Source organism: Palaemon carinicauda, chromosome 16 (genome assembly GCF_036898095.1).
Source record: "Palaemon carinicauda isolate YSFRI2023 chromosome 16, ASM3689809v2, whole genome shotgun sequence".
NCBI lineage: Eukaryota > Metazoa > Arthropoda > Malacostraca > Decapoda > Palaemonidae > Palaemon > Palaemon carinicauda.
This window is the reverse complement of record NC_090740.1, coordinates 16,201,980-16,212,208: the sequence shown is the minus strand read 5'-3', so window position 1 is coordinate 16,212,208 and position 10,229 is coordinate 16,201,980. Positions and strand designations below refer to the sequence as shown.

At 39.3% G+C, this 10,229-nt stretch overlaps 1 protein-coding gene across 1 annotated transcript; it reads left to right on the top strand.

The window, feature by feature from the left end:
* Positions 1 to 1,309: 1,309 nt before the first annotated feature.
* On the top strand, positions 1,310 to 2,213 carry LOC137655145 (uncharacterized). The gene has a single exon (XM_068389025.1). It carries the CDS (start codon positions 1,491 to 1,493, stop codon positions 2,211 to 2,213), a length of 723 nt encoding a protein of 240 aa, XP_068245126.1. The 5' UTR covers positions 1,310 to 1,490.
* Positions 2,214 to 10,229: the final 8,016 nt, after the last annotated feature.

Below are 10,229 nucleotides of genomic sequence, written 5' to 3'. Positions count from 1 at the left end.
CTCTCTCTCTCCATAGCTAATTCTGATAATTTTTATAGCTACTTTATTTACTACAAAAACTTGGCTAATATTTTTTAATTGAAACGATTTGCATATATGATATATCATATATGGTAAAACCTCCCAAAAATTCTTCATGCCAGTTTCGTATCCCTACATTATCCTTTTAGCCAGCAGGCAACCCTTACTAAGATGGTGAGGTAGAAGCTGTCAGTCAAATAGGGTCTCATAATGGGCTCTGAAAATAACTCTGAGAAAGATATAAAAAAAGGTAAGCAGTAATCTCTCTCTCTCTCTCTCTCTCTCTCTCTCTCTCTCTCTCTCTCTGGAGCGCCATCTTGGACTTTGTCTGTCAACAAGCGCATTTTTGTGCTCTGAAAACTTTCTCGATTATTTAGGAGATACGAAGATCTACATCACCTAGAATTGACTGAAAGCTGTGGTAGTGCTTAGTGATCAGTGCTGTGACATTAGTGTGTTTACGAGTTTTTGAACTTAGACTTTATTTAGGATTAAAAATCTCGTTCACTTGGCCACACCACTACGTTCAAGTTTTTCCTAATCCGCGCATGCGCAGTGCAGTGTGTGTGTGGTTAGCCCCGTCATGGCAACGTTACTGTGCCAGACGAACGAAATCAGATACTGGCATTGTTAAAAACCAGTAGATAATGACTATGGAATTCTCGGGACCTGGTACTCTCGCTGATGTTGAGGAGGACCTTGCTCTAAGTGATGATAATGTTGAAGAGCATCTGCTTACCCAGGAACATTGGCCACGACTTGTCTCTACTAAATCTCATAAGTTGATCCCTGCTGGTGCAGCTCCTAGTCTCATGGACCATACCACTACCTCCAACAAACGATGTATGGAGCATGATTCAGATAGCAGTAAAGAGCCATTATCCCCTGCTGCTAAAACTACAAAGTGTGATGCTTCTTCCTCTCAAAATAAAGTTCTAAATAGTTCCCTGCCTAGACCTACTATTCAGATTATACCTACCATGGCTACAAAAACTGTTCTCCCTGCCTTTGCTCCACGTTCTGAATACATAAAGCTCCTATTCAGAGAAAATCCGGGGGTTAATGTGAAGCTTCGCTGGCTATCAGAGGTTACCAAGATGTTCAGCCTCGATCGGGAATTGGCTGAAGTTAAAATGTCTGCGGTCACTTCTCGATTTGTATACATTTCGAGGCATCGCCTGGATATCATAAATAGGGTCAAGGGTGGTGAGGTTCTGTCACTTGTGTTAGATGTTCAGGATGCTGTAGACAGACCCCGTAAGTTCCCTACATATCTCATCACTCGATATCCTGTGGATGTAGACCCTTCATTAGCTAAGGAACTGACAGGGGTGCACACTGTACGTCGTTTCCTACAGGATGGGAAGTCCATCAATCGTATTGTCATTACTTGGAGCCACCCAGATCCACCCCCGCCTTTTGTTAACTTCTCCTTCCTCCCTTGTCTACCATCATGTGAATTACGCAGAATGCCAGACGAAAAGCCATGGTGTTTCAAATGCTGGGGTATCGGTCACATCTCACGATACTGTGCTGCCCCTGAAAAGTGTGTATTTTGTGCTGCTGAGCATGACAGTCGGACCTGCCCTCATCGGCCCCCTGTACCACCCACAGTGGTTGACAGTTCTTCAGCATCAACATCAACCCCATTACTTCTACCTACACCGGACTCCTCGCATTGGAAATGCCCGAGATGTAATGAGCCTGGAGTCAATGTGTGGCATGGCTGTACCAGGCGTTCAGGCTCTGCATCGAACCAGCTTATTGCACAACAGCTTCCAGTGCCATCAATCAAACCCACTGTTACTGCCTCCTCACAAGTGACTACACTTCGTAATGCTGTAGATGTCCTCAAGTCTCGATGTGACTCCCTTACATCACGTTTTGAAGCCATTGAATCTCGTTTAGAGAGCATGGATACTCGCATTGACAGTCTCGTAACCTCCTTTGACAATCTAACTTCTAAATTTGCTACTAATGATAACACACTACAATCTCTTGTTGAAGCTCAGCAGGTTGTTATCACATCAGTTACTACACTAACTGAGAAACTTGACTCACTTGCTACACATCTTGAGAGTGTTACTAATCCCCATACAGGACCTTTGCCACGGGATACACCACCAATGCATACCCGTGTCACCACTGCCTCTTCATCTAGTCGCCGTTCTTCCAAGGGACATGTTCGATAACCAAGTGAAGCTTAATATCATCTCATGGAATGCCTGTGGTATTACAAACTGGGCAAAACTTTCTGCACTTAAGGGAATTGTACATAGTCACCACCCAGATGTTATTCTAATTCAGGAAGCTTTTGTTGGTAATGCTCAGCCAAGGGAAAAAGCTCCCTCGCTCACTGGCTATGTGTCCTACGTCCATTTAGTAAGACATGGTCTCATCACCTATATACGCACTTCAATTCAGCATAGACTTCTCCCAAACTCTGAGGATGAAGATACAACATTCCAATTATTTGAGATTACTGTTGGCGGAGGCACCATACGACTGTGCAATGTATATGCAGCACCAGGTAGGATAAATACAGCCAAGCTTCCAGCCCCAACCCTTCGTGGTATGGTTTACATGGGAGATTTTAATGCTCGTCATCCAGACTTGGGAGATCTTGCTGGCACTGTGAACCGCAACGGGAACCTACTTCTAGGATATATTCGTCGAAATCAACTGACCCGTTGGGACACTGGTGGTTCTACGCATGCACGAGGTGGTACTTTGGATCACATCTTGACCTGTGGACTCGTACCTTCCCGAGTCAATTGTGTAACGGTTCCTACGCTCTTCTCTGATCACATTGGTCTTAGCATCCAATATTCCCTTCCCGCTACACCTACTCCAATACACAATCGCACTTGCATCACAATTCCGCCTAAGTACCAGCCTACGTACATTTCATATATGACTAACCTTCGACCTACATTTGACCTCCACTGTCCGGAGAAACTTTACTCCTTACTTGTTAGTACCACACATGCTTTCCACACACAATATATCAGAAAGCCTCATATCAGGCATCGTGTTAGTGCTATGACACTGGATAATCGAATTTCTCAGGCAGAAAAGAAGGCGATGGATGATGGCCTTGCCTTTATGAGACAACCAAATCCTGAGACTCTGCACCAGTATCAACTATCGAGAGATGATCTAGTTGCTCTACAGCAATGTGTACAAACAGATTCCTGGCACAAATTAACAGACAGCATCAACCATCAAACAAGCATTGGTTCCATGTGGCACCTCATCAACAGGATTGTGAAGAAGAAACCCCCAAGTGTCCTCCACCACAGCCCTGCTCAGTATGCACAGGACCTTATTGATGAGTGGTCAGCACAGTCACGAACCATCAACCTTCCAGCTCATATACAAGACTCTCTCTCTTCACAAAAAAACCATCGTGCCTTACGTCTCAGTTCCGCCTTACTGAGCAGTGATGAAGAGGATGATGTACCCATAACTAAGGAAGAGCTACGACGTGCCTTAGCAAGGACTAAGAAGTCAGCTCCTGGTGATGATGGCATCACCTATGCAGTCCTTTGCACACTCATAAAAATACCTGGCAACCCTCTCCTCCGGCTCTACAACCTCTGCCTCTGCTTGGGATATGTGCCCCTAGCATGGACTCATAGTACAATTGTACCCGTTCCCAAGCCTAGCACTGACAAATTTCGTCCTATCTCCCTCACCTCCTGTTTCTGCAAAGTATTTGAACGTATTCTCCTCTCACGCCTTATGTTCCGGCTGCAAGATAAGCTTTCGTCAAGAATATACGGCTTCCTACCCCAACGAGGAACACATCATTGTCTCATGGAGCTCTACACTCGTCTCTCCCCAACCAGTGTTGTAGCCTTCATTGATTTGAAAAGTGCATTTGACGTCGCAAATAGAGACATTATTTTAGACCAGCTTATTGATTTTGGAATCAAGGGAAACCTTTTGAGGTGGATACGTGGATATCTTCGAAATAGAGTCTCTCGTGTGCTGTTTAAGGGAGCATTGAGCACTGCAAAGGAACTTGAACTTGGTACTCCACAAGGGGGAGTACTTAGTCCATTTTTATTTAATATCCTCCTACATCGCCTTCTTTCCTTACTTCCTGATACTGATAACGCAACCATCACTTGCTACGCAGACGATATTTGCATTCATTCAACCTCTCCGGATCACTTGCAACGCTTCCTTTCTTCCTTCTACGAATCAGCATCCTCCTGTGGTCTTATAATCTCCCCAGGAAAAAGTAGAATCTTCTCCCCAAGGCCAGCAAGGAATCTACCAGAATTTACTGTGGGGAACAATGTTGTACCTTTATGCACACAATATATTTACTTGGGAGCGCCAGTGCGAATTACACCATCCATTCCAGCGAGACAGAGAGTACATCCCATTGTTCAAGATCTGCTGGCCCGGTTACAGCGACGCCTGACTCCTCTCAAGTGGCTTACTAATTATTCTGCAGGAGTATCTATCCCAGTTGCCAGAACCATATATATTGCTTTCTTACGCTCAGTGATAGATTATCTTTCCCCTGCACTATGTCAACTCTCTAGATCAACTCTACAGCCGCTTGAAAAATTCCAGAACCAAGCAATGAGACTCATTCTAGGTTGTCCAGCATCCACTAGAATTGTAAACATGCAACACGAACTCCGTCTCCCTCCACTCGTTGAGAGAATATACTCCCATGTCACCTACTTCAGTATCAAATGCCTGTATAACCCTCACCTGTCTCCTCACTATTCAAACATCATCAGAACTTCTCTCGATCTAGATGCACCTCGTCCACAACTACGCCAGGGGGGACGTACACTAGTTAGTACTGTCTGTTCAAGCATTCGGGGGCTTGACATCAACATCGTGGCAGAGAATGTGGATCATGGCCTTGCACCCTGGCAGACTCCTGTGCCAGAAATCTCTTACACTCCAGTCTCTAAGACTGACTTGCCTCACCTTCAACAACAACGTGCATTGGAGACCATCGACAGACTATCCTCGTCCCTCAGTGTAGCCCATCACCTCTACACAGACGGCTCCCTACAGCAGGATGGCAGTGCTGGATGTGCTGTTTTCTCCCCCACTTTGGAACCCCCGCCAGAGGGCTGGACAGGCCGTCGCCTCCCAAAGTCATCAAGCTCCACGTATTGTGAACTACATGGACTTCTAGATGCAGTTATTTTAATCACACGGACCAGAAATAACGGCTTGATCATCTGCGACTCGCAACCAGCACTCCAAGCCCTTTCTTCGCATAAGCCAGCATACCAGCCCCTGGTTACACAAATACATAGGCAACTAGACATGGCCAACATGAGCTCACTGGTAGTGCACTTCCTATGGATTCCCTCTCACGTGGGTCTTCTGGCTAACAACACCGTTGACCATCTCGCAAAGGCTGCCTGTCAACTGGATCCTCCAGATGTTGATGCTCCCAGTCCATCTCTCCTGTGCTGCAGAAAAATGGTGCGCCAAGCTGCTCGCTCACCTACCCATCATCGTAGTAATGCCGAGAGAGCCACCAGTATATCAATACAGCATTATGATCACTTCTTTCCTCACCAACATAAATATCGCCGCAGTGGACTCATGGTTCGTCAAAATAACGTGATTTGTGCGCGTCTTCGGCTGGGTTGGCGACCAGTTTGGCAGGTGGCTGAGCAAGATGGAGTTCCTCACTTCTCCTCCTGTAGGTTATGTGACGCACCCAACGCCAACACCCTGGAACACTATTGCCTAGAATGTACTCTTGTTAGTGACATATTACCCCAAAGACTCACAGTAGTTGATACATGTAAAAAGTTATTGACAGATAATGATTTGCTCGATGAGATCCTCATGCGCCATCCTCACTTTGGTGGATATTGAATAATCAGCTGTTTTGTAATGTTAATTAAAGATAGGTACAACCTACCTAAGAAATCAAACTAAATTTAATTTGTATTCCATATGAATTCATTTGCATAACCATAAATATATAGAAATGAGCAATATTATTTTTGATATGTACTAAATATCTGTCTATACTTTATTTTGTATTCCTTTGTATAGCCTTCATTATATGCTATAGATATAAACAATACTGTTTAAATATGTACTTAAATGTCTGTATATAATTTTTTTTTATTCTTTAGGTATAACTGAATTACAATGTAGATGTAAACAATGTTACTGTATTACCATGTACTCAAATGTCTGACGCCAATGGGCGTAATAAATTGATTAAAACAAAAAATCTCTCTCTCTCTCTCTCTCTCTCTCTCTCTCTCTCTCTCTCTCTCTCTCTCTCTCTCTCTATGAAAAATGCTTCGTCTGCTATTCTGTTAAAAATTTTTCCATTTGTCTTATATAAGTTTTTTGAAACTCCAAGCGTAAAACAGATGTTATAGGTATATCTGTATCTTATACTAGAATACTTAATAGAATTTTTATGTATATATTACACACACACACACACACACACACACATATATATATATATATATATATGTGTGTATATATATATATATATATATATATATATATATATATATATATATATATATATATATGCATATGTATTACACGCACACACAGACACACACAGGCACACACACACACACACACATATATATATATATATATATATATATATATATACATATAGATATATATACACATGCATATGTATTACGCGTACACACATACGTGTATATATATATATATATATATATGTATATATATATATCTATATATATATACACATGCATATGTATTATACGCACACACATATGTGTGTGTGTATATATATATACACACACACACACACACATATATATATATATATATATATATATATATATATATGTATATATATATAATTAGATATACACACATACACACACACACACATATATATATATATATATATATATATATATATATATATATATATATATATATATATATATATATATATATATATATGTATATATACATAAGTGTCCTTTTGTGTGTTATGTTGGTTACTTCATATCTCTATTAATACTCTCTCTCTCTCTCTCTCTCTCTCTCTCTCTCTCTCTTACTCTGCTGTATATTTTGATTAGAAGTACCTTAAGCATAAAACAAACTGGCAACATCAAATATCCTCCGGTTTCAACACAAGTATTTATATTTGTTTAAGAGAGTTTCTATAGAATTATTCCCTTTTAGGAGGCCAACAGAGGAAGAAAAGTTAACAAATATAATCTCCCTTGGTGTTAGGAACTGGAGGATAAGTAACTTGTTAGATACACAAAATAAATTGCATTTTGCATCACATGAATGCAAATAATGTTGAAGTAGAAGATGAGTGACTAAGAGAGGATAAAGTTTAAATTTCTATAAAGGTTTAGATTAATTGATAAGTATATTATAAAATGCGTTCCATCAAAAGAAGACAACTTTTTAATTATATTAGAAATTGCTGGTGAAGTAAGCAGCATAAGCGTTTAGTAGCCCATAGTTGAGCTGAGGTCGTTTTTGGAAAAATAAGAAGGTTGTAAAGATACAGATAAAAAGTATATAACGGTTTATCCCAAATAAATTACATAGTCTAAAATTAAAAAGATGAAATTCGATACATTTCAACCATGCTGCTTATGAGCAATCTATATAAGCTATCCTAAAAGGCTATGAGACTAAGCGATAGACTTAACAAAATGCTAATAAGAATGTTGGAAACCTAGACGTGAATTAAAGATTCCTTGGACAATATTCTTCAGCCTAATTCCTTGGCCTGAATAAGAAAACATGCACCTTAAAAGGATCATTAGCAATAGGAATAACTATCAAAAACTATCACCTAACAGACCTATATACAAAACCTAGCTTTGGGAAACCAATACTCACTCAGCTTAATGAACAACGAATCCAACAAAATAAAAAAGACAAAACAGGGAACAGTGACATCACGACTTGAAACACCTCTTCTATAAAAAATTTCTCTAGCTTATTTCATGCATACATATACCAAGGCACTTCCCCTAATTTTGGGGGGTAGCCGACATCAACAAATGAAACAAAAACAAAAAAGGGGACCTCTACTCTCTACGTTCCTCCCAGCCTAACAAGGGACTCAACCGAGTTCAGCTGGTACTGCTAGGGTGCCACAGCCCACCATCCCCCGTTATCCACCACAGATGAAGCTTCATAACGCTTAGACTACTGCTGCTACCTCCGCAGTCATCTAAGGCACCTGAGGAAGCAGCAGGGCCTACCGGAACTGCGTCACAATTAAATAATAATAATATATAAAAACTACAGTACCAACTATAAGGTTATCCAATTTGGATCTAAATCCTTAAAGCAAAACCAGCTTTATAAACTTGTATACTGTCACATTCATAGATCCCCTAGTCAAGGAAACTCTAGGTGTTCCATAGATTCTTCTGGGCAATGCACAATCTGTACAAATCAGACTAAACCATTAGACTATTAACTGAGCGTCACAACTATTACCATCATCAAAGATTTCAGGGTGCATAACGCATGATATCACGAGTATAACAAACACAGAATAATGTCTCTCTGCTAAACACTCGAATCATAGTATATAGTATATAGTTTCAACTATAAACTTTCTGCAAATTTGTTTACTGTTTTGTCCTTGCTATCTCTATTTAAACAGTAGTAGGACCCATAGCCCTATAATGGGGATACCTTAACGTGGTAAAAAGATTTGTGTATTACCATGATCAGCAAAGCTGTACCAGTCAGGGCCACCCATACTAGGTAGGTTTGTTGTGAGTGATCAGGCGTAAATCTCCCCCCACTACCTATCCGCAGTTGATGAAAACTGACCAAACCCCAGGCATGAATAAGGGCATGATTGAGGCCTTTGTCCTGGAGTGGATTAGAAACGGCAGCATTTGTTGTTAGCCCAAAGAACTTCTCAGTGGCACTCAAACTTACTGACACCCATTCTTTTTCCTTGGTCATTGGAAATAAGAAAAAAAAAATCAAAGGTTTTCTCGACCAACAAGCAGAATAATTCAGTTTCCTTTAATTAAGTCCTAGGAACACACACATATATGTATGTATATATATTCAGTATATTTACATAGACACACATACATACATATATATATATATATATATATATATATATATATATATATATATATATATATATACACACACACACATATATATATATATATATATATATATATATATATATGTATATATGTGCATATATATACATATATAAATACATACATACACCCATATATATATATATATATATATATATATATATATATATATATATATATATATATATATTTATATATATGTAAACTTTAGACATCTTCAATTGATAATCACACGCCTTCAATGAGATAAGAATTCCGCTAAACTAGAATTTAAAAGAATAGAAACTTGTAGATCCTTTCCTTTTTTTAACACCACTAAACAAGAAAACTAATTTAACTTCCACCCTTTCAAAATTACACAGTTTTGTTGTATTAAAACCTTTTTTTTATGCACAACAGATATCATGAAAAGATAGCATCAGATACATGCAACTTCACCCCCTTTTTGTATGTGTAATAGGTGAAGAGGATGATTTTTCTTGTCTTTAAAGCCCAAAGTTTCAGGGCAGCGCAGGACTGTGGGAGAGAGGTATCCTTCACCTATAGGAAAATGGATAATAATAAGTCCCTCTTAAGTTTAAAACTAAGAGTTATAGTGTCCAGCAAGCAGAAAATGTATAGGGTATTCCTTCAAGATATAGGGGTCCTAGATAGAAAACAAGTAAAGTATCAAATACTTAAATGATCTATTTTGAGCCAGGAGAAAGGATGCAAAGCTGGAATTGAAAAGGAGGAAGAAGGCGTGGATAGACGGTGATAAAAAAGGCCAAATAAACTGAAACTCTGACCAATATCAATTCATTCTTTTAAACAATGACACCAGGATAGAAGGACACATAGAATCTGTTTTGACGCTGTTACTGTTTTTAGAATGATATATCGTTAATTTATTCTCATGATTTATTTATTTCCTTATTTCCTTTCCTCACTTGGCTATTTTTCCTGTTGGAGCCCTTGGGCTTATAGCATCTTGCTTTTCCAACTAGGGTTTTAGCTTGGCTAGTAATAATAATAATAATAATAATAATAATAATAATAATAATAATAATAATAGGATTTTGGGAATGCCATTGTCCAAGACTATGATAA

Excerpts from the sequence above, each read along its gene's own strand:
- LOC137655145 (XM_068389025.1), top strand. The coding sequence starts at position 1,491 with ATGCCAGACGAAAAGCCATGGTGTTTCAAATGCTGGGGTATCGGTCAC.